General features: G+C 48.6%; 1 protein-coding gene across 7 annotated transcripts in view; it reads left to right on the forward strand.

Annotated features, from left to right (window-relative positions):
• Nucleotides 1–25,555, forward strand: part of plxna4 (plexin A4) — a 538,927-nt gene that overhangs the window by 490,894 nt on the left and 22,478 nt on the right. For all 7 annotated transcript variants that reach the window (XM_033040097.1, XM_033040102.1, XM_033040100.1 and 4 more), the window contains exons 25-28: nt 11,023–11,182; nt 14,578–14,681; nt 19,516–19,615; nt 20,815–21,005. In XM_033040097.1, the coding sequence (XP_032895988.1) occupies nt 11,023–11,182; nt 14,578–14,681; nt 19,516–19,615; nt 20,815–21,005 (555 nt within the window). The remainder of the gene's footprint in view (nt 1–11,022; nt 11,183–14,577; nt 14,682–19,515; nt 19,616–20,814; nt 21,006–25,555) is intronic.

The following is a 25,555-nucleotide window of genomic DNA, read 5'->3' on the forward strand; positions in this document are numbered from 1 at the left end:
TTGTGTCTGTCTTTGGTGTAAACCAGCATCTGCAGTTCCTTCCCACACTAAAAACATTATTACAGAGAGTTATGTTAGCGGATCAATGCGTCAACTGATTGTTTCTGTGAAAGCAAACAAGTGAAGAACAATTGAAATTCTCTGAAGTTGTCGACACACAGAACTGCAGATACTGGAGCAACTCAGTGCGTCAGGAAGCATCTCTGGAAGACATGGATGGGCGACGTTTTGGGTCGGGATCTTAATTTCTTGGTTTCTTGGTTTCTTGGTCCTCCAAAATATTCCAACTGGAATTTAAACTGGAGGTGGTGAAGGGAGGGTTTAAGCCAGAAAGGGTTATTGGGAAGAAAGAGCTACTTTAAATTTAGTTGCATCTGGTTGGGTAACTATAGTTGGGTGGAGATTATTCCATGCTTTAATTGTGCGGGGGAAGAACGAATTGCTGTACACATCTGTCTTTGTAGCTGGGATCACAAATTGGATCGAATGCCCTCGTCTGCTCCTAATTGGTTTGGGTTTGGTGTAGGTCTTGTAGTCTATGTCGAGCTGACCATTTAACATTTTGTAAAAACAGGTCAAACGGTGAGCTTCACGTCTGTCTTGGAGAGGGTTCCACCCCAGACCCTTCTTAGAATTACCATGGAGGTGGGTTCCAACCAGAAACGTTGCCTACCCATGTCGTCCAGAGCTGCTGCAGGGATGAGGGGGAGAGATAGAACATAGAAACATAGAAAATAGGTGCAGGAGTAGGCCATTCGGCCCTTCGAGCCTGCACCGCCATTCAATATGATCATGGCTGATCATCCACAATCAGTACCCCGTTCCTGCTTTCTCCCCATATCCCTTGATGTCGTTAGCCCCAAGAGTTATATCTAACTCTCTCTTGAATATGGCCATGATTGAATGGCGGAGTAGACTCGATGGGCCGAATGGCCTAATTCTGCTCCTTGTGCTGCCTGACCCGCTGAGTTACTCCGGCACTGTTACTGTGAGGTTGTGTTGAGTGTGTGTGTGTGTATGTGTGGCTAGGATGGGTTGCAGCACTGGGCTGTAGTGTGGACATAGGAGGAGAGGGGGAGACAGCTGGTGCGATGCCCAGATCGCATCTTCTGTTGTACAGACTAAATGCTCTGCATGGTGAATTATGCATTGCTTCAGCGGGGACCGTGGCTAGCTCAGGGTCCTGTAAACAATCTGTTAATTTATTTGTAGCTTGTATGAATAATTAAAGCTGAAAAAACATGACAGATTAAAGGATCCAGCAATCCCTGAATGATCATACTCTCAGGCTGATTACACTTCAAATCTAACAGGTAATCGGAGTGTCAGAAAGTTGCCAGATATAATGCCTGCCCTTTCTAGAGCCGCTGAGCATCGGCCCAGAAGGTAGGGGTAGCAACAAGGATTAGAGATCTTCCTTGTGTTTCAATACGCACCTCCATTATTCTATCTTCCAACACCCTCAAACTATGATGAGACCATCACACTATGATAAGAAAGACTGGATAGACTCGGCTTGTACTCGCTAGAATTTAGAAGATTGAGGGGGGATCTTATAGAAACTTACAAAATTCTTAAGGGGTTGGACAGGCTAGATGCAGGAAGATTGTTCCCGATGTTGGGGAAGTCCAGAACAAGGGGTCACAGTTTAAGGATAAGGGGGAAATCTTTTAGGACCGAGATGAGAAAAACATTTTCACACAGAGAGTGGTGAATCTGTGGAATTCTCTGCCACAGAAGGTAGTTGAGGCCAGTTCATTGACTATATTTAAGAGGGAGTTAGATGTGGCCCTTGTGGCTAAAGGAATCAGGGGGTATGGAGAGAAGGCAGGTACAGGATACTGAGTTGGATGATCAGCCATGATCATATTGAATGGCGGTGCAGGCTCGAAGGGCCGAATGGCCTACTCCTGCACCTATTTTCTATGTTTCTATGATAGACACAAAATGCTGGAGTAACTCAGTGAGACAGGCAGCATCTCTGGAGAGAAGGAATGGGTGACGTTTCAGGTCGAGACCCTTCTTCAGACTGATGGCCCTTCTCCATCTTTCTCTCCAGAGACGCTGCCTGTCCCGCTGAGTTATTCCAGCATTTTGTGTCTAACTTGGGTTGAAACCAGCATCTGCACTTCCTTCCTGCACTCCCACACTATCGTGTGCTTGCAACATGTTCATCAAACAGGCCAGTAGGAAAACAATTGGACTCCTTATAACACTATCAGATATCTCTTGGCTCACAGTCATGTCAGTCAGTTTCCATCCATATTGTGTTGATAACTAGTTTAGTTTTTTTTTAATTTAGAGATACAGCGCGGAAACAGGCCCTTCGGCCCATTGAGCCTGCGCCGACCAGCGATCCCCGCACACTGACAATATCCTACACAAACTGGGGACAATTTTACATTTAATAACAAAGCCAATTAACTTACAAACCTGTACGTCTTTGGAGAGTGGGAGGAAACTGAAGATCCCGGGGGAACTGAAGTCTCCCGAGGAGAACGTACAAACTCTGTACGGGCAGCACCCGAAATAATAATTATAATTTCTTTATTTATATAGCACATTTTTAGTCAACTTGCATTGACCCCAAAGTGCTTCACATAATTACATCCACACAGACAGGCAAAGGTGGGTGTAGTGTCTTGCCCAAGGACACAACGACAGTATGCACTCCAAGCGGGATTCGAACCGGCTACCTTCCGGTTGCCAGCCGAACACTTAGCCCATTGTGCCATCTGTCGTCCCACTGTAGTCAGGATTGAACCCGGGGCACCGGCGCTGGGAGGCAGCGACTCTACCGCTGCGCCACCGTGATCAGCCATGGTCATATTGAATGGCGGTGCAGGCTCGAAGGGCTGAATGGCCGACTCCTGCACCTATTGTCTATGTTTCTATGAATGGGGTTGCGACAGTGGAAGAGGCTGTTGAACACGCTCAGTGTGGTAGATGCAGCTCGATTCCAGCAGCAAACTGGGTCACTGTGCCTTTAAGATCCTTCTCATGCACTAATAAGTAATACAACTGTAGGAATTATCTGGAATTACCGATGGAAGATTGAGATAACCCGATCGCAGAATTTACTGCTCTGTTACACTGAGGTGTTCGGGATGAGCAAACCATTCGGTTTCACTTGTTTCTGCAAGGCTCGTAATGGAAAAAGTGTCTCTGGCAATCTGTTCGACTCAGGAAGCCTCGCTTCTGGCTGGTTTTGATTGAATCAGGGCAGAGATAATGGCAGAAACCGCCTGAAATAACTTGTTTTCGCTTGAAAGAAACTCTCAAAGTTGCAAATGTCACAAAAGTTCGGGCGGCATCTGATTGAGGAAGGCAGACACAAAATGCTGGAGTCACTCAGCGGGTCAGGCAGCATCTCGGGGGAAAAGGAATGGGTGACGTTTCGGGTCGAGACCCTTCCTTCTTCAGGCTGGGAGTCAGGGGAGAGGGAAACGAGAGATATGAAGAGGTACAACTGAATGAAAGGTATGCAAAAGGACAAAGGAATGACGAGAACAATCTGTGGGGTGTACAGGTATACTGTGGAACTCTGCAGAACCACAGCCCCCTCCAGGAGGATGAGGGGTGATCTTACAGAGGTGTGCAAAATCATGAGAAGCATAGATCGGGTAGACGCACAGAGTCTCATGCCCAGAGGTGAGGAATCGAGAACCAGAGGACATACCTAGGTTGAAAGGGATGGGGGGAAAGATTTAATAGGAACCCGAGGGGTAATCTTTTTTACACAAAGGATGGTGCCTGTATGGAACGAGCTGCCGGAGGAGATAGTTGAGGCAGGGACGGTCGCAAGGTTGAAGAAACATTTAGTACATGGATAGGACAGGTGTAGAGGGATACGGGCCAAACGCAGGCAGGTAGGACTAGTGTAGATGGGATATGTTGGCAGGTGTGGACAAGTTGGGCTGAAGGGCCTGCTTCCATGCTATATCACTCTATGACTGTCAATGCAATGGGCGGAACAGCATCCAAGGTCACCCAGGTTGTTGTGATTCAGTGCAACCTGCTTCAACAGCTGCATTGCTGCCAACTTGCAGCTCTTGCAAGTTCCCTCTCCTTTCATGATCCTCCAACCAACTAATTTGCTGACTAACCCTACCTCTCTTGTAGCCCTGTTCCCCCCTCACCTCTGTGTTCACCGAGCCACACTGGCACATGGCCCAACATTGGTCTAGAGATCCTGCCACCTCTCTCCTCTCCTTCCCCCTTCAAGATGCTCATTCTTGTCAATGTTATTTTTAGTTACATAGAACCGTAAACATTCGAGCACAAGAACACACCCAAACCTGTAGGTGACAGCTGGAGTAACTCAGCGGGAAAGCCAGGCAACATCTCTGGAGAGAAGGAATGGGTGACGTTTCGGGTCGAGACCCTTCTTCAGACTGGCCGCCTGGGCAACAAGAAGGGTCTCGACCCGAAACGTCACCCGGAGTTGCTGCCTGTCCCGCTGAGTCGCTCCAGCCTTTTTGTGCCTATCTTCGGTTGAAACCCGCGCCTGCAGTTCCTCCCTGCACGCTATAGGTAACAGCATTGAGGTATCGGTGCCTGGGAAAGACTTGTGTTAAATTACAGCAGGCAAGCCCGCACTGAATGTGACCTTGACAATATTCCATCGGTCAGACAGAGTAATCTGAGATCAGGATGCTATTCTTCACGGCCGCGCTGTATAAAATGAACATCTCAGACAGCGCATGTGAGTGTGATACCCGCCACACACAGCAGCATTTAATTGAAAGCTGCAGCCTTTACAATTGAAGAGACAGGCTCTATGGAATCCGCACATTGAACGATAAAACCTGACAAAGGCTCATAGATTTGAAAGTTGATAGCTGCCACCGCACAAAAGGGGATGATAAACACTCAGCTTATTGACGTCCAATACCACCAATTGGCAGAATGAAGGAGGTGCCAGTTTGCGCAAAATAATCTCGCTTGCTGCATCTTTTCCCAAGCCGGGCTTTGGATAAAACATCAAGTGGCTCGTAATTAGAGAACAAGAGAGGAACTTGCGGTATTCTGCTTGCCGACTTTGTAGGGCTCTCGCAGGCACTGAGAAGAGCACTAGACGCAAGGAACTGCAGATGCAAGAGAGAGTTAGATACAGCTCTTCGGGCTATCGGAATCAAGGAATATGGGGAGAAAGCAGGAAGCAGGGCCTACGACGAATGCAATCAGCCCGGCGTGCACAATCAAATAAGATCAAATAGAACAAGTTGTCCGACAAATTTAGGCTGTGCACACCATATGCAAGAAGAAGAATTGAGGGATATGGGGAGAAAGTAGGAACGGGGTACTGATTCTGGATGATCAGCCGTGATCATATTGAATGGCGGTGCTGGCTCGAAGGGCCGAATGGCCGACTCCTGCATTTAATTTCTATGTTTCTATGCTGGTTTGGAAAAACACTACGCCAAGTCCTGGAGTAACTCGAAATGTGTAGGAAGGAAGTGCAGATGCTGGTTTAAACCGAAGATACACAAAAAATGTTGGAGTAACTGAGCGGGTCAGGCAGCATCTCTGGAGAGAAGGAATAGGTGACGTTTTGGGTCGTGACCCTTCTTCAGACTCTCAATCGGGCGAAGGTCCTCGATCTGAAACGTCACCTATTCCTTTTCTCCAGAGATGCTGTCGGATCTGCTGTGTTACTCCAGCTTTTTGTGCCTATCCTGGAGTAACCCAGCAAGTTCAGGCAGCATCTCTGGAGAATATGGAGAGGCAGAATATTGGGTCAGAACCCTTATTCAGACGAGGACCAGCTGAGTTACTCCAGTGCCCGGTGTCACTGAGAGATCAGTGCAGGCACTCTCTGATTTATGTAAGGGTTACGTTCCGTAAACCATCACGTAAGTCAGATTTTACGCAAGTCGGAATCGCCATCCCCATCCCCTTCCCGAAATAACTCACTGAGTCTGAAGAAGGGTTCCCGACCCAAAACGACGCCTGTGCATGTTCTCCAGAGATGCTGCTTGGCCCACTGAGTTATTCCAGCACTTTGAGTCCTTCACTGGGAGTATTGACTGTCTCAGAGGGGTCTGGCTGAGTCCTGGGCACTTTCTGCGTCCCAAGGCATTCTGGGTACACACCACTGCCATTGCTGGCTTGTTTCCCATGTGAACTTGGGCAATGGTACGGTGTTGTGGAATTTACAAACTGCCTCGATTGCATAGGTACTGAGTAGAGTTTTGTTTACGTAAGTGTGAGTTTACTGTACGTAAGTCGCCTATTGAGTAAGTCAGTGAGTATCTGCAGTCCATTATCTTTGGTACAAACCCGCATCTGCAGTTCCATCCGACACATTTTGTGCTGTGCCAAATAAAGATAGTCTGAGGGTCTCAAATGGGTTGAAAGAAAGATAAACGGGGTTGGAGAGGTTTGGGGAGAGAAATTTGGAGGAGGTTGGAACCAAGCCAGGTGAAGGCACTGGACAAGGAACTGCAGGTGCTGGTTTACACACACAAAAAGACACAAAGTGCTGGAGTAACTCGGTGGGTCTGGCAGCATCTCTGGCGAACATGGATAGGCGATGTTTCACGTTTTAGAGATACAGCGTGGAAATAGGCCCTTCAGCCCACCAAGTCTGTGCGGACCAAAACATCACCCACACACTAGTTCCAGAAGGGTCTCGACCCAAAACGTTACCAATTCCTTCTCTCCAGCATGAGTTACTCCAGCATGTTGTGTCTACACACTAGTTCTATCCTACACTCTCGGGACAATTTACAGAAGCCAATTGACCTACAAATCTGCATGTCTTTGGTATGTGGGAGGAAACCGGAGCACCTGGAGAAAACCCACGTGGTCACAAAGAGAACATACATTGTCAGTACAGACAGCACCCGCAGTCAAGATCGAACCTGGGTACAATAATACAATAGGTAGAGAAAAGGGCAGATATAGAGTGCATATTCTCAATAGAGAGTAGTTTAGTTTAGTTCAGCTTAGTTTATTGTTTTCTGTACCGAGGTACAGTGAAAAGCTTTTGTTGCGTGCTATCCAGTCAGCAGAAAGACAATATATGATTGCAATTGAGCCATTTACACAGTATCGACACATGATAAGGGAATAACGTTTAATGCAAGGTAAAGCCAGCAAACTCTGATCCAGGATAGTCCAATGAGGTAGATAGTAGTTCAGCACTGCTCTCTGGTTGTGGTAGGATGATTCAGTTGCCTGATAACAGCTGGGAAGAAACTGTTCCTGAATCTGGAGGTGTGTTTTTTCACACTTCTGTACCTTTTGCCAATTGGGAGGGGGGTGAAGAGGGACTGGCCAGGGGAATAGTTCTCAGCATTGTTGCACATCAGTTCCATAGACAGAGTCCAATGCCCACAATGGCATAGAGGTGAATCAGACAGTATCCTAGCCTATGGAAGGACTGTTCAGAAGCCTGATGACAGCGGGGATGAAGCAGTTCTTGAGCCTGTGAGGCACGCACTCCAGCTCCGGTACCTTCTATGCAATGGCGGACGAGGGCTTGGTTTGTCCGATGTCATCCAAGGGATACACTGGGAGCATCCGCCCAGACTTCCAGGCTCCAGTTTGGCACGTGAACTCATGACCTTGTAGGCAAGTGCGGAGGGAGGTGGAGCTGGCAGCGAGGTAAAGATGTCAGGCTTAGGCCAGCCGAACAAAAGGCAAGAGGATAAATGTCTGGCAAACAATTGAAGAGTCCAGGCCTCGAGGATGGGAGAACTAATCAGGTAGGAATTAAACATGGAGGCCCTGCACTAAATCAACCACCCAGACCCTTTGTGCTGCTCCATTAGTTCCAGAGCCTGTTTAAATCCCCGACCTTGCTCCATGGGCTTCTGTTTGCTCTGCCTGCTCCCTTTTGTTTCGTTAAAGGCAACTCTATAAATTTGTCAGATGAAAGCAGCTTGCGCACATGCACAAAGCAGCAGGCTTGCAAAAGTTCATCTGTTCCTCAATTTACAGCCATCAGATGGTTTACAAAGGAACTGGGGACTTTGCACTTTCCAATAAGGCGTCTGTGTTGGCCCATCTTCTGTTTCCAACATCCTTTGTGATGCAGATTGGCTGGGAGGGGGGGTAGGGGTTTGGAGGTGTGAGGGTGGCGGGGAGAGGGGGGGGTGGGTGTTGGAAAGGATGAAGCAGTTGGGCATCTGACTATTAACTCTCAGGTAATGATGTGCCATTCTTTGCTGTTGATGATCCAATCAACACCTGACTGGATAATGCATTCAAGATGCTAGGGTAACTCAGTGGTACAGGCAGCATTCCTTCTCTCCAGAGATGCTGCCTGCCCCGCTGAGTTACTCCAGCATTTGTTGGTGTAAACCAGCACCTTCATTTCCTTCCTACACATACATTCTGTTGACAAATGTTGGTTTACGTTTAAATGGACACAAAATGCTGGGGTAACCGTCGGGCTGCACGGTGGCGCAGCGGGAGAGTTGCTGCCTTACAGCGCCAGAGATCCGGGTCCCATCCTGACAGTGGGTGATGTCCGTACAGAGTTTGAACATTCTCCCTGTGATCTGCATATGTTCTCCCGGGAGCTCCACTTTCCTCCCACACTCCAAAGACATACAGGTGCCAAAGACAAGAGGGTTTGTGGGTAGGTACACAAAAATGCTGGAGAAACTCAGCGGGTGCAGCAGCATCTATGGAGCGAAGGAAATAGGCGACGTTTCGGGCCGAAACCCTTCTTCAGACTGATGGGGGGTGGGGGGGAGAAGGAAGGAAAAAGGGAGGAGGAGGAGCCCGAGGTTAATAGTCAGATGGGAGGAGACAGCTCGAGGGTTAAGGAAGGGGAGGAGACAGCAAGGGCTAGCAAAATTGGGAGAATTCAACGTTCATGCCATCCGGACGCAAGCAACCCAGGCGGAATATGACAATATTAACCAGTATTAATATTGTAGATAAATTGATTTGGTATTGGATAGTGTGTGTAGGATAGTGTTAATGTGCGGGGATCGCCATTCAGCACAGACTCGGTGGTCTAAAGGGCCTGTTTCTGCGCTGTGTCTCGAAATTAAACTCAGCGGGTCAGGCAGCATCTCTGGAGAAAAGGAACAGGTGACGTTTCAGGCCGAGACCCTTCTTCAGACTATCTTCCTTGGTTCACATTTCATCCCTTTGAAAACGAATGGATCTGTTATTGCTGAGGATTGGTGCTACTGATTGATTAGCAGGTTGCAGTCCATAGTACAGGTGGAGCCATGCAGCACGGAAACAGACCCTTCGGCCCATCGCGCCCGTGTTCGCTGTCGAGTGGAGACATAAGGAATTACAGCCGGACTCTGTGTTCTAACGGGTGGAGACACAAGGAGGTGCAGATGCTGGATTCTTGAGTAAAACTCCAGATACTGGTTAATACACAAAAGCACAAATGCTGGATTAACTCATCAGGTCAGCCAGCATCTGTGGAGGGAACAGACAGGCACTGTTTTGGGTCAGGTCAGTGAGTTTGCAGAAGGTTCCACAAACTGCTGGAGTAGAAATAAAGAACTGCAGGTACTGGTTACTGCACGAAGGGGCGAGTGCTGGAATAACTCGTCAGGTCAGGCGGCATCTGTGGAGGGAATGGATAGGGACTGTTTCGGGCCGGGACTCTTCTCCTCTGACCTGACCTGAATCTCTCCCGCACGTTTTGTGTCCTTTTGTGTAATAATGGGCATTCCACAGTTCCTTGTTGCTACACCTCTAGACTCGGGAGTCTGCGGTCTGGTTTGCACACTGTGGAGGAGCGGGATTGCTTAAGGGTTTAGCTCGGTCCTGAATGGCAAGGAACATGTGCTCTTGCGGTGTTTAAACAGCGACCTGCTGTTCACCAAGCTCACCAGATGAGACTGGTTGCTCTGGCATGCGGTGCCATTTCACGCTGGCACGACCAGCGCCAAATGTCCGGCTACTGAGAAGCACTTGACTGAAGACTGGAAGCCGCTGCTGCTAAGTGAGAAGAGAGCTGGCAACTTGGTCGTAACCCAGCCCGCGTCTCGCGCTTCCTGCCAACTCATTAAACGTGCTTCTGGGGAGAAGGAGAGAAGGGGAGGCGAGAAGTTGACGTCAGTGGAGGGAATCTGCTGCTAATGGAGACGATGAAATACCCTCTGTTAATACCCTGAACGGCTGGCTGCCTGTCGATCTGCTTTGCCCTACCGCAACAAAGGGTTAACCGGCTGTGCAAAAGCACCGTAGCAATGTGTGCAGGTCAGGCATACACAGAAGACAAACACTAAAAGCTGCAGTAATTCAGCGGGTCAGGCAGCATCTCTGGAGAAAAGGAATAGGTGACGTTCCTGGCTCGTAGGGCCGAATGGCCTACTGCACCTATTGTCCCGGGTCATAGAAACATAGGTGTAGACCATTCAGCCCTTCGAGCCAGCACCGCCATTCGATATGATCATAGCTGATCATCCAGAATCAGTATCCCTTTCCTGCTTTCTTCCCATATCCCTTGATTCCGTTAGCCCTAAGAGCTACATCTAACTCTCTCTTGAATACATTGAGACATACAAGGGTCGAGACCCTTCTTCACGTAGTGTGTGTGAATGGATTTAGACTTTATTTCTCTCCGTGGCTTATTTTAAGGTTGATCACAGTCTGAAGAAGGGTCTTGTCCCGAAACGTCACCTATTCCTTCGCTCCATAGATGCTGCCTCACCGGCGGAGTTTCTCCAGCATTTTTGTCTATCTTCGACTTTTCCAGCATCTGCAGTTCTTTCTTAAACATTATTTTACTCATCTATAGACCTTTAAACATTAGAGATACAGCGTGGAAACAGGCCCTTCGGCCCACCGAGTCCATGCTGGCCAGCGATCACCCCGTACACTAACACTATCCTACACGCTAGGGACAATTTATAACTTTCACAGAAGCCAATTAGCCTGCAAACCCGTACATCTTTGAAACGTGGGAGGAAACCGGAGCACCCGGAGAAAACCCACGCGGTCACGGGGAGAACGTACAAACTCTGCACAGAACTTAGACTGCGTTTCACCATTCGTGATTTATCATCTAACAACTTATGCTTTGTGTCTCTTCAGGTTCTGAATTGTGTGAATCCAGACAACGAGAACAGTCCTGAGATTTCCACAAAGACGCTAAACTGTGACACGATCACCCAGGTCAAGGAAAAGATCTTAGACGCCATCTTCAAGAACTTACCTTGCTCCCATCGACCAAAGGCCGCTGATATGGACTTGGGTAAGATTCTTAAACCTTCAACTCCAGCCGCTGCCCCACCTACCGGAAAAATTACCGTGTGTGGTAGCTCTGCTTATGCACGTGTGATATTATTTAGCTGGACAGCACGCAATACAATGTCTTTCCCTGTATCTCAATGTACATGACGATCATGTGCGGCACAGCAGGTAGTGCTGCTGCCTCACGGCGCCCGAGAGCCGGGTTCGATCCTGACCCCTTGGATGCTGTCTTTGCGGAGTTTGCATGCTTTCCCTGAGACCGCGTGGCTTTCCTCCCACATGCCAATGGCAAGCAGGTTTGGAGGATAATTGGGGACACTGTAAATTGCCGCTAGCGTGCAGGGAGTGGATGAGAGAGTGGGAGAACATGGGACTAGTATGAATGGATTTGCCGCGGAGAAAGAGCTGTAGGACCGCACAGCGGCGCAGCGGTAGAGTTGCTGCCTCACAGCGCCAGAGACCCAGGCTCGACCCTGACTACATGTGCTATCCGTATGGAGTTTGCACGTTTCCCCCGTGACCGCGTGGGTTTTCTTCGGGAGCTCCGGTTTCCTCCCACACTCCAAAGACGTGGATGTTTACAGGTTTATTGGCTTCTGTAAATGGTAAATCATCCCTAGTGTGTAGGGAAGTGCTAGTGTACGGGGATCACTGGTTGGCATGGACTCGGTGGGCCGAAGGGTCTGTTTCCACACTCTATCTCTAAAGCCTCTGAGGGTTTTTTGGGACGTCTTGAGGTTGCTTTGCAAATGAATTTCTTTCACTCGGGGCTGAGGAAAGATTGGCAGAGATATTAGTCTTTCTGCCGTTCCCACCTCACCACCATGAGTCCCACCATGAGTCCAGCTGGGAATTTATAGTCAAGTGATTTAATAAATCTGGAATTACTAAAAACAAACCGTTCATTAATAGGAACTGGGAAATAGCTGTGCTAAGTTTAGAAGTCCATCTGGTTCATTAACATCCGTCAGGGAAGTTATCCACTATCCTCACCAAATCTGCGGTCCATATGATTCTAGATCCAGCAGTATAGTGGTCTCTTAATGGCAACCGCCATTCAGGCCACTTAGGGATGGCCAGTAAACGCTGGCATTTCCATCGACTCCATCTCCACTTCACGCTGCCTCAGCAAGGCCATCAACATAAAGGGCCAGTCTCACTCCCTCTTCTCCCCCCTCCCATCAGGCAAGAGGCACAGAAGTTTAAAAACGCACACCTCCAGATTCAGGGATCGTTTCTTCCCAGCTGTTATCAGGCAACTGAACCATCCTCTCACCAACTAGAGAGCAGTTCTGACCTCCCATCGACCCATTGGAGACATGCGCACTATCAATAATTGGACTTTGCTGGACTTTATCTTGCACTAAACATTATCCCATTTATCCTGTATCTGTACACTGTGGACGGCTTGATTATGATCATGTATAGTCATGTTTATTCATGACTGGATCGCAGGCACCAAAAAGCTTTTCACTGTACCTCGGTACACGTGACAATAGTAAAGGGCCTGTCCCACTATACGAGTTTACCCAAGAGCTCTCCCGAGTTAAAAAAAAAAAATCAAACTCGTGGTAAGTGCGCAGAATGTACGTAGCGGGTACATAGAAACATAGAAAATAGGTGCAGGAGTAGGCCATTCAGCCCTTCGAGCCTGCACCGCCATTCAATATGATCATGGCTGATCATCCAACTCAGTATCCTGTACCTGCCTTCTCTCCATGCCCCCTGATCGCTTTAGCCACAAGGGCCACATCTAACTCCCTCTTAAATATAGCCAATGAACTGACCTCAACTATCTTCTGTGGCAGAGAGTTCCAGAGATTCACCACTCTCTGTGTGAAAATCGTCGGAGCTCGGGACGTCTCTATGCGGCTCGTAACGCTAACGGCAGGTACTCGGGAAACACGGTAAGCTCGTGAAGTTTTTTCAACATGTTGAAAAATGTCCACGAGAGCCCCGAGTACCTACGAGCGGCTATTACCGTAATTCTCCGAGTTCGAATCAGGGGAAACTCATGAGAACTCGTGAATTACCTCTTACAGTGGGACAGGCCCTTAAGAAATGAAACAAAACTAAACTTAGAGTTGGAATTCCAGAGATCCAGACCAAGATGGCTGGACCAACGAGTCAATGGTGGAGCAATTGATGTCCTACTTGTTCAAGGGGCCGGAATTGGAAGAGTTCAGAAAACCTTGAGGGCAAGATGAGGTTGCAATGTCAAGGAGACCATGAAGGAATCTGCGCACACAGCAGAGTCGCTTATTTATAATCATAGTCTCGGCTGACTCCTGAAGAGAGAGCACTTGAGTGAGGTATTAGGTCAGCATCAGATGTGACAATACCTTGGCTGTTATCCACTCTGGGGAAAATTGACCAGGAAATAAAGTGCTCTTCTTAAAAACAGCAGTGACTGCTTTACAGTATGTGTAGGTAGGAGCTGTAGATGCTGGTTTCAATCGAAGATAGACACAGAATGCTGGTGTAACTCCACGGGACAGGCAGCATCTCTGGAGAGAAGGAAAGGGTGATGTTTCGGGTCGAGACTCTTCTCCAGACGACTTTAAACTGTCTAACCGGCACACTAGCGGAAATAAACCAGACATTGTAGATGACCTCAAAAGGTCAAGGAGGTCAACCATCAATGGAGAGTCAATGAAAATACTTACTGATGCCTTTCAAGCTGAAAGATACATTTTCCTTGTGTTGGCGTGGTGACTTCCTCCTGCGGTGTTCAAAGTGCTTGTTTTCTCTTGATAATCAACTGATTGCTTTCTACTTCATGTTAGAATAGACTAACTTTCACTAAGTATATTCCTCCTGTCTCTTTTATGATTTGGTTTTTCACTAACCCCTGTTTTTCCCCTCCCTCTCTCACCCCCCCCCCTTCCCCCCCCCCCCCCTCCTCACCTCCAACCTGAACTACCATCTACCTCTTTAGTAAACCTCGGACTATCTTTGATCGGACTTTACTGGCTTTACACGGCACTGAACGTTATTTCCTTATCATGATGGACAAAAAAGCTGGAGTAACTCAGCGGGACTGGCAGCATCTCTGGAGAGAAGGAATGGGTGACATTTCTGGTCGAGAGACTGAAGAAGAGCTTCGAACCAAAATGTCACCCATTCCTTCACTCCAGAGATGCTGCCTGCCGGTCCCGCTGAGTTACTCCAGTTTTTTGTGTCCATCTTCGGTTTAAACCAGCATTTGCAGTTCCTACCCACACATTCCCTTTGATCATGTACTGATCGATACACTGTAAATGGCCTAGATTGTAATCATGTATTGTCTTTCCGCTGACTGGTCAGCACGCAACTAAAGCTTTTCACTGTAGCTCGATCGGTACGCGGGACTAAACGGAAACTGAAACTGAACCTTGCCCCTCTCCTTCCAAACAGAATGGCGACAGGGAAGAATGACCAGGGTGATTCTTCAGGACGAAGATGTCACCACCAAGATAGAGAACGACTGGAAGAGGCTGAACACACTGGTGCATTATCAGGTGAGTAGTGGAGTGTTGTGGGTCAGCTGTTGCCCAACAGCATGCGAGAGCAAGGGAGTTTGTTCGGAATTAATTCGGAAGGCTTGGCTATCTGCCTTGTGCAAATTACACATCCCCTCCTCTGATAGAGGCGTCCTTTCTTCATTAATGTGCAAATAATTTGGGAGATAAGCCATCAGCCGCTAAATTAGGGCATTTGACTTTGGACCACATTGGTGATAAATTAAATGTCACGGTTTTGACTGCCAGTGTGGAGGTGGGTAGGAAAATCAGATTAGAAATTGATTGCATCGGAGATGTGGTAATGAAGACAGGAGTTAATTCTTTCATTGGAGAGGGCAGGTTATCCTTGACAAATCCTGTCAAAATCTCTGAGGTTGTTAGTGCTTGGGGGAGAGTGATGGTGCTGGAAGGGGGGGGGTCCAATATTGAAAATGATAGTTTTGATTTTTCCAGCTGTGATATCAATGCTCGTCTGGGTATGAGGCAAGAGTGCTTTATTGTCATGTGGCCCAGATAGAACAAGGACATTCTTACTTGCAGCAGCGAATTACACAACAGAATATGTAAATAATGGAATAAAACAGGAAGAAAAGTTCAAGTGTGTGTGTATGTACACATACTCACATATACACAGGTGTACAGAGACACAACATGCTGGAGTAACTCTGTGGGACAGGCAACATCTCTGGATAGAAGGAGTTACTCCAGCACTTTGTGTCTATCCAGGTTAAACCAGCATCTGCAGTTCCTTCCTCAATATGTAGGAAGTGTGTATTTGTGTGTGTGTGTGTGTGTGTGTGTGTGTGTGTGTGTGTGTGTGTGTGTGTGTGTGTGTGTGTGTGTGTGTGTGTGTGTGTGTGTCACGCACACAAATATTTATATATATGTGTGTGTGTGTGTATGTGTATGTATACATATACACACACGCACAATACATGTATATACACACACACACACACATATATTTGTGTATGTATATTATTATTGTTGTATTATATGTATATATTATTATTATATATGTACTATTATTGTTATTAATGCACTATTATCATTTGTTTTTTATGTGTATGTGTATGTATGTATATATATACACATACACACACACATAAAAAACAAATGATAATAGTGCATTAATAACAATAATATGTGATTCTCTGTGTTGAGGGAACAGAGGGTTCTGCGAATACTGTAACTAACAAAGCCTAGCGTGATTGCCGTGTCCACAAGGCTTTCTGTCAGGGTGCGATCAATTTAAATAAAGATATGCCACTTGAATGCAGGTGCATGAGGTTGATATGAATATGAGTTGCGTATTTGTGGCCTCGGTGAATGTCTTGAATGACTAATGTGACGTGGTGGGCTGGCAGTCTCTTTATCATTGCTATCACATGAAACTTGCTGTTTGTTTTATTTTCTTACCTTGCGGGTGATGGGTCCCGCAGGAGGCTGGCGTGCACCTCCCCTCCTCCGAAACTTGAGTTTGAGCCAAGACTACTCCAGAGGGAGGTGTGCTTTCTGTCTCAAAGCGCCAAACATCTTGATTGTTCCAATGCAGCAATAAGACTTCCCACAACTTGGCACCCACGCCTTGAACATCAGATGCGAAGTTAAACCCTCTTGTTGCCACCTGTTGCATCGGAAGCACCACTTTGGATCACCCTTACTCCTGAACATATTGTAAATAGTGTCGTGGAGTCATCCAGCACGGAGAAAGGCCCTTCAGCCCAACTTGCCCATGCTGACCATGATGCCCCATCTACACCAGCCCCTCCTTCCCCGCGTTTGAAGGCGGCACAGTGGTGCAGCGGTAGAGTTGTTGCCTTGCAGTGCAAGGGACCCAGGTTCGATCCTGACTATGGGTGCTGTTTGTGAGGAGTTTGCACGTTCCCCCTGTGACCATATGGATTTTCTCCAAAGACACGTAGGCTTGTAGGTTAATTGGCTTCTGTAAATTGTAAATTATACGTATTGCGTAGGATAGTGTTATTGTACAGGGGTGATCGCTAGTTGGCATGGACTCAGTGGGCTGTTATATAGTACTGTCCTCAAATACCTCCTCTGGCAGCTCAGTGCATATAATCTTATTAAGCATTGTCCCTCCCACTTTAAACCTATGTCCCCCGGTGTCCTCCAGAATGTTGCCTGACCCGCTGAGTTACTCCAGCACTTTGTATTTTACTCAGTATTTCCAGGGCCAGGTAACATATAATAACCATATAACCATATAACAATTACAGCACGGAAACAGGCCATCTCGACCCTTCTAGTCCGTGCCGAACACATAATCTCCCCTAGTCCCATATACCTGCGCTCAGACCATAACCCTCCATTCCTTTCCCTTCCATATAACTATCCAATTTATTTTTAAATGATAAAAACGAACCTGCCTCCACCACCTTCACTGGAAGCTCATTCCACACAGCTACCACTCTCTGAGTAAAGAAGTTCCCCCTCATGTTACCCCTAAACTTCAGTCCCTTAATTCTCAAGTCATGTCCCCTTGTTTGAAACTTCCCTACTCTCAGTGGGAAAAGCTTTTCCACGTCAACTCTGTCTATCCCTCTCATCATTTTAAAAACCTCTATCAAGTCCCCCCTTAACCTTCTGCGCTCCAAAGAATAAAGCCCTAACTTGTTCAACCTTTCTCTGTAACTTAGTTGCTGAAACCCAGGCAACATTCTAGTAAATCTCCTCTGTACTCTCTCTATTTTGTTGACATCCTACACTATTTACAAGTAACAGAACCAGCAGTATCCTTAATACTTTCCCTGGTGCGTTTAGCGCGCCACCACTTGGTCAGAGCCATGGCCAAACGGGGTCAATGAGAGTGGCACAAAGCATTTGATCCACACTGAGAGGGAGGGAGATAGATGGGGCTCCGTGAAGGGTGGCATGAGTGGACAATGTGCTAATCCGGCCAAAGCTATGAACTGTGAGAGTAATGTTGAAACAGTTTATACATCGTCCCAATCCCAATTTTGGATCTGTGCCTGTAATCCTCTCAACAAATTAAGTCGCCTGAGCTGCTCTCCCCTGAGAATTCCAGTAAAGATTCACGAGTGTGCCTTTTTGCCGTCTATGCCCAAGCACTGACAGATTCCAGTTGTACGTTCTGAAGCATGTCCATTGACTACAGGGTCGGGAGTGTGCTTGGTCAGAGATACCTTGGTTTACAAGTCGACACTTCCCTGAAAGTGCCAACACAAGGCAGGGTGGTAAAGAAGGTGTAAGGGCATGCTTGTCTTTGTTGGCAAGGCCATTGAGTACAGGAGTTGGCACTTCATGTTATAATCATAGAGTCATACAGCGTGGAAACATGCCCTTCGTCCAAATTTGCCCACACCAACATGTCCCGTCCACACTAGTCCCACCTGCCTGCGTTCGGCCCATATCCCTCTAAATCTGTCCTATCCATGTACCTGTCTAATTGTTTCTTAAACATTGCGATAGACCCTGCCTCAAATACCTCCTTTGGCAGCTTGTTCCATACGCCCACCACCCTTTGTGTGAGAAAAGTCGCCCCTCAGGTTCCTATTAAACCTTTCCCCCTTCACCTTAAAATCATTGTTGAAATCATTGGACAGGTCGCAGATGGAGTTTGTGCGCAGCTCTGGTCTCTACACTACAGGGAAGATCTGTTTGAACTAGAGAAGGTGAGGGGGCCACTGAAGCTGTGAGGCGGTGCTATTGAACTGGGTATGATTGGCCTCTTTACTGATCTTCCAAGTTAACGACAATATCTCATTCTCGTATACAGCATTAGTTCATAAGGAATAGGAGCAGAATTAGGCCATTCAGCCCATCAAGTCTACTCCACCATTCAATCATGGCTGATCTATCTTCCCCTCCTAACCTCATTCTCCTGCCTTCTCCCCATAGCTCCTGTCCCCGTACTAATTTTTACCGAAGCCAATTAATCTACAAGCCTGTGTGTTTTTGGAGGGTGGAAGGAAACCGGAGCAGCAGTAGAAAACCACGCAGCCAGAGTTGCTGCCTTACAGCGCCAGAGACCTGGCTTGAATCCTGACAACTCTGTACGGAGTTTGTACGTTGTCCCTGTGACCACGTGGGTTTTCTCCGGGTGCTCCGGGTTTCCTCCCGCACTCCAAAGTCGTGCAGGTTTGTAGGTCAGTCGGCTTCTGTAGATTGTAAAATTGTCCCTGGTGTGTGTGTAGGACAGTGTGCTGGGATCACGGGTCAGTGTGGACCCGGTGGGTCGAAGGGCCTGTTTCCGTGCTGTATCTCTGAAACAAAAACTGATACTGAAACTTGCTCGCATTAGCACTTGGATCGCCCACGAAACCTGGAACAGTGAACCGTGCAGGCAGGAATCCAAATCCAGAGTTAACACATCCTTAAATGAAACAAATGTACGGGCATTGTCGAGGGGAGTTTTCTGTTCCAGAACATCTCACAGTGTTTGCAGTAAGCAGGCAGCAGAGGCAGCGATGGTAGACAAAGGTCCCTGTTGTCTCTGGTTGGCTCTTGTTTTAACGCAAGCTGACATGAAAAAGGTTCGTGCCACAACGAAGCTTCATAATTGTTGAGAATAATCCTTCATAATCAATCTGAAGAAGGGTCTCGTCCCGAAACGTTGCCCATTCCTTCCCTCCAGAGATGCTGCCGGTCCAGCTGAGTTACTCCAGCATTTTGTGTCCATCTTCGAGAATAATCCTTCCTTCGGTTCTCCTGCGCAACAGACCCCCTCGACGGCGCCGCTGATTGGCAGGCCCTTCCACACATCCATCACTGTCGGTGCAATTAAAACAGGAAAGCAAAGTCTTTGAATTGCTTGATGGGTTTTCTCTTTCCCTCTCCCAACCCTCCACAGGTGACAGATGGCTCCGTGGTTGCCCTGGTTCCCAAGCAAACGACGGCTTACAATGCGGTGAATAACTCCACTGTCTCTCGAACCTCAGCCAGCAAATACGGTGAGTTCCTATCCCAACCTCCCCTCCCACCTCCTCCTAACCCATCCTCACCCCGACACCCGAAGAAGGGGTCTCGACCCGAAACGTCACCTGCTTCCTCTTCTCCAGAGGTGCTGCCTGACCCGCTGTGTTACTCCAGCACTTTGTGTCTACCTTCACCCCAGAGCCAACAGCAACCTTCTTCCATCTGACAGAAGTCTCCTCGGCCAAGAACAACCCTTTGATCTTCCCCGCGCTCCTCCTGGCTGCCAGTGTGGCTCAGTTGTGAATTTGGAGCAGGAAGCAGAACGCTGATTAACGAGAGGAGTGACAGAGGGTTTACACAGAAAGATATTATCCAGTCCAACTGGCTCAAGCTGCTGCATATGCAAGACAAAATGTTCTTTGCTTTGAATGCAGAGCCTGTAGATTTTTCCTCCGTTACCAGCTGATCCTCTGCTCCACGGCTACCAAGGCCATTTCAGAAAGTCGGCCATGGGTCTGAAGTTGCAAGAAGAAGGGAAGAGGGTTTCCAGACCCCTCGGTTGGTCACGGTGGCGCAGCGGTAGAGATGCTGCCGTAAGCCCCTGTCCCACTTAGGAAACCTCTGGAGACTTTGCGCCCCACCCAAGGTTTCCATGCAGTTCCCGGAGGTTTTTGTCAGTCTCCCGACCTGCTTCCACTACCTGCAACCGCCGGCAACCACCTGCACCTTCTGTCAGAAGATCATAAGTGATGGGAGTAGGATTAGGCCATTCGGCCCACCAAGTCTACCCCGCCATTCAATCATGGCTGATCTACCTCTTCCTCCAGTCATTCTTGTCATTAATAGACAATAGACAATTGGCCATTCGGCCCTTCGAGCCAGCACCGCCATTCAATGTGGTCATGGCTGATCACCCCCAATCACTACCCCGTTCCTGCCTTCTCCTCATATCCCCTGACTCCGCTATCTTTAAGATCCCTATCTAGCTCTCTCTTGAAAGTATCCAGAGAACCGGCCCCCACCCCCCTCTGAGGCAGAGAATTCCACAGACTTGCAACTCTCTGTGAGAAAAAGTGTTTCCTCATCTCCGTTCTAAGTGGCTTACCCATTATTCTTAAGTCGTTGTTGATTTCTGCCTATTTGGGGGAAGCCAGCAACTTTTACTGACCTCACACTTCCAGGGTGTGTGAGAAATGCTGGGACAATGTTGGTCAACCTCCCTTCCCTCTTACAGAAACCATGATCAGGTACACGGGCAGCCCGGACAGCCTGCGTTCCCGCACGCCCATGATCACCCCTGACCTGGAGACCGGGGTGAAGGTCTGGCATCTGGTCAAGAACCATGAACACGGAGACCAGAAGGAAGGAGATCGGGGCAGCAAGATGGTGTCCGAGATCTACCTGACCCGACTTCTGGCTACAAAGGTAACATGAGCCGCTGGGAAGCTGGGAGAAGAGGGAGGGGAGTCCAATTAACCCACAAATCTGCATGTCATTGGAATGTGGAAGGAAAGCAGAATCCACGCGGTCACAGGGAGAACGTACAAACTCCGCGCAGACAGCCCCCGTAGTCAGGATCGAACCTGGGCCTCTGGCGCTTTAAGGCAGCAACTGTACTGCTGCGCCTCTGTGCCTATCTAGAAGTCGCTTAAGAACCACAATCGTATCTGCTTCCTGTACCACCCTGCCAGTGTGTTCCAGGCACTCACCACCCTCTGTGTAAAATTACTTGCCCCGCGCATCTCTTTTACACTTTTCCCCACTCTCCTTAAACCTATGCCCTCCTAGTATTTGATATTCCTATCCTGGGAATAAGGTTCTGACTGTCTACCCTATCTATGCCTCTCACAATCTATATACTATTAAAACTATGTGTGTGTATGGGTGTATGTCATTTTGATTTTGCCTTTGATTTTGCCTTTGATTCGTTACTCCACGAAAGCCAGACACAAAAACGCCGAGATTTTTACCATGTCGCTAGTGATTTCACTTTTACATTCGTAAATCCACTCATTAAATTTAATCATTTTTCTGTACACATCTATATTACTAAAAGTCTGTTCTTGACCGGTTTTGCTGCGATTTCCGAGAGAACGCCGCCACCTACGGCCGTCATTTTTGGCCACCTCGCTCAGAGCCCCCCTCCGCCGCATGTGTGCCGAGAATTTTTCCCGTCGATGAAAAATGACAGAGATATTAATATTTTTACAAAATTTCCCATTCTCTCTGCTGTCCCTGCTGGGGGGAGGGGGGAGGGACTATAAAACCAGGAAGTGGTGTGCCTCAATCAGTTTCTGCAGGTGATGTGCCTCAATCAGTCTCTGCAAGTGGTGTGCCTCAATCAGAGCTCTGAATGACACTGAACAAATGTCTCCACAGCTGTGAGTACCCATAATGTGGTTTGAAAATGAAAATATGGTTAGTTGGAAGTAAAAAAGCACTGCCTGCAAATGGTTGTTTGGGGGGTTTGGGTTGAAGTAAAGGCACCCTCTCTCTCTCTCCCTCCTCTCCCCTCTCTTTCTCTCTCCTTCCCTCTTTTCTCTCTCCCCCTGTCTCTCTCCCTTCTCTCTCTCTCTCCCTCCTCTCTCCCCACCCCCCCCTCTCCCATCCCCACCCCCTCTCCCCACCCCCCTCCTCCCACCCCCCTCTCACCCACGCCCCTCTCTCCCCACCCCCCTCTCGCTCTCTCCCCTCTCCTCCCCCCCCTCTCCTCTCCCCCTCTCCTCTTCCCACCCCACCCCCCTCTTCCTCTCCCACCCCCCTCTCCTCTCCCACCCCCCTCGCCTCTCTCTCCTCTCTCCCCCTTCCTCTCCCACCCCCCTCCTCCTCTCCCACACCTCCCCTCCCTCCCCCCTATCCTGCCATCCCTCCCCCCTCTCCTCTCGCCTCCCCCCCTCTCCGCCTCCCCCCTCTCTCTTCGTCCCCTGCTTTTTCTTCCCCCTCTCCTGCCGCCTCCTATCCCCTCCCCCACCGTCCCTCCCCTAAACCCCCCTCCCCTCACCCACCCTCCCTCTTCTCCTCCTCTCCACCCCCCCTATCCCTCTTGCCCCTCTCTCTGTGTCTCTGTCTCTCTGTCTCTGCCCCTTCTCTCTCTGCCCTCACTCTCTAACCGCCCTCCCCCCCTCCTCCCTCTCTAGATGTGACTGCAAGTTGGGGGCTATGCGTCAGTAGATAGGGTGGTTATGGGGTAAAAGGAGCAAGTTAATAATATTAATATAATATCAAGGGGGGTAATTAGCGTGAGTGCGGGAGGGGGGGGGGGGATAGTTATTGTGTGTGACGCTGCATGCCGCCTCCCCCCCCCACAAAGGTCTGCACTTGGTCTAGTTTTTAATAAAATCCTTCACCCCCCCCCCGTGAAGGATTTTATTCAAAATGTGTACAGAAATGTTTACAGTCATTTTTTCGCCTCCCGCTGGCCACCTTCTCACCCCCCCCCCTCTCCCCCCCTGGCCCGGCTCTGTCACGCTAGCGGAGGCCACAGATCGGCTGGTCCAAATCGCAAACCTAACTGGTCTGCACTTGATCTAGTTATATATAATTCTATCGGTTCTCCCTTCAACCTCCAGAGAAAACAATCCACGTTTGTCCAATCTGTCATTCTGTGGCTAAGAACATAGGTATTTTATTTTCCCCCTCTCTGACTCCCCATAATTTGACCCCATGTCCCCTGGACCAAGGGTCCAGAGCACAGACTAGTTGATCCATGAACATAACGCACTACACTGTTAGAGAGAAAGGCAGAATGAATGATAAACTGAGAAAAAAAGATTACATTGGGTAACGAAACAACATGGAATGAGATCAGTTTTTTTTTTAAATGGTTAACGATATTGATATTGTGCAGCATGAAAGATGATTTCTTCCAGTAGCAAGGACTCATCAATAAGAGCTGGCACAGGTCATGCTGAATAAAAACTTGCATTCATATTAGTCGCGGGGAGGCCGTGAAGGATGAGCACAGCCGTGGAATTTGATTCAAGCAAGAAAGCAGAACGGGGCAAGATGGACTAAATACGTTCCTGTGCCTCATAACTGCAGCAAACGAAAACCTCCTTTGTCTGAGAACGATTGCAGAAAGAATGGGCAAGCAATCCTAACAAAATAATCGTTTTGTTTCTGCGTTGTGTAAACCTTCTTGCGGGAGGGGGGAATCTAGGAATTCAATCTCAATGGCAACATTTACCAAAGCTTGCCACAAACAAATGCTGGGGTAACTCAGCGGGACAGGGAGCATCTCCGGAGAGAAGGAATGGGTGAACTTTATATGTTATAAAAACAAAGGCTTTTCTCTGTACCTCTCCCAGGCGGGTTCCCGGTCCATGGCAGGTGAACGGGGTATTCCGCGCAGGTTTCTCGGACCGTGGCGGGTGAGCCGGGTATTCCGGGCGGGTTCCCCGGACTGCTGTCGGGTACGGCTGCAACACAGGAAGGAAACAGGACCTGTGGCCCACCCATTGCATGGTCACCTGTTCCCACTTGTTCTATCTTCTCCCACGTGGCTGAACACAAGGGTCTTGTCGTAGCTGATGCCTTAAACAAGAACCCTGGGGATGTGAGTGGCCAAAGCAAAGAGCCGGACTCCCCTGAGTGTGGATGAGGGGAGCAAGTCCCAAGAAAGAGGGGTGGACGATATCATTCATTGTCCCTTACTGCTAAAGTTCAAGACCCTTACAAGTAGGGCTGCCAACCATCCCGCATTAGCCGGGACATCCCGTATATTGGGCTAAATTGGTTTGTCCCGTACGGGACCGCCCTTGTCCCGTATTTGACCGCTACTGCTCGGGTCGGGGGGACTGTCGGGTCGGAGCGCCGCATCCGGCCCCGCCTCACCCGTCCCAACGTAGTGCAGCCCATGGAGTGCAGCAGCAGCACCTCGCCCGTGGCCCCGTCGGTCGACAGCCCGGCCAGCTGTCTGACCTTCGGACCTTCGCTTACCGCCGACACCACCACCACCCCTCCTTCTCATGGCCGATCATCGGTTCATGAGTTGGACGGGGCGCCGGACTTTGCGCGCGACATCGCGCGGGCCAAATCTCCTCAGCTGGCCCGCCGGCTGGGCTTTGTGTGCAGTCCAGCACCCGGGCCAACTCATCATTCACCCAGCCACGGCCGAGTCAGTCAACGAATTGCCGTCGGGAATTTGTCCCTCATTTTGACCTTTTGTCCCTTATTTGGGAGTGAGGAAGTTGGCAACCCTGCTTACAAGACACCAGTCCCACGTCACAGTCGCATAGCACAAACTAACCAACACAACCCTCCACACCGCCACTCAATAGGCTTATGCCCAGTCAGTCAATGCCAATAGATTAGGATATAAGGTGCAGGAGTAACTCAGCGGGACAGGCAGCATCTTTGGAGAACATGGACAGATGATGTTTCAGGTCGGGACCTTTCTTCAGCCTGATCAACGCCAACAGACTGCTCCTTAACAGGAGATTCAGAATCTCTTCTTTGGCTCCCAGTCACATGTGCAATCTCACACTATCTCTCGTTAACACGCTCACACCTCTGTGTTCCCACGCCCAACACTCTCACACTCATTTACACACAAAAGCTCACCCGTTTTCACACACCGAGAGGAGCAAAATACTTACACTCACATTCACAACGTCACGCCTCTTCAAAAACACACTCGGAGAGAGTAAAAAATATCCTAGAAGGCAAAGAATGAGTGAGCGTGAGATCGGAGATAGACACAAAAAAAGCTGGAGTAACTCAGCGAGACAGGCAGCATCTCTGGAGAGAGGTGGGTGAAGATTCGGGTCGAGTCCCTTCTTCAGACACCTTCTTCAGAGTGAGATCTACCCCATTGTGGACATTGGACCTTGTCTCTGGAACTGCTATGTTGCAAAACTGAGAAATATATTCACAACTCTGCAATCTTCCCCTTTGCTCTCCCTAATGTACTTGAGTTTGGCTTGATTGTATTTATGTACACTGTTATCTGATTTGGATAGCGCGCAAAACAAAGC

This window comes from Amblyraja radiata, chromosome 21 (assembly GCF_010909765.2).
Source record: "Amblyraja radiata isolate CabotCenter1 chromosome 21, sAmbRad1.1.pri, whole genome shotgun sequence".
Lineage (NCBI taxonomy): Eukaryota > Metazoa > Chordata > Chondrichthyes > Rajiformes > Rajidae > Amblyraja > Amblyraja radiata.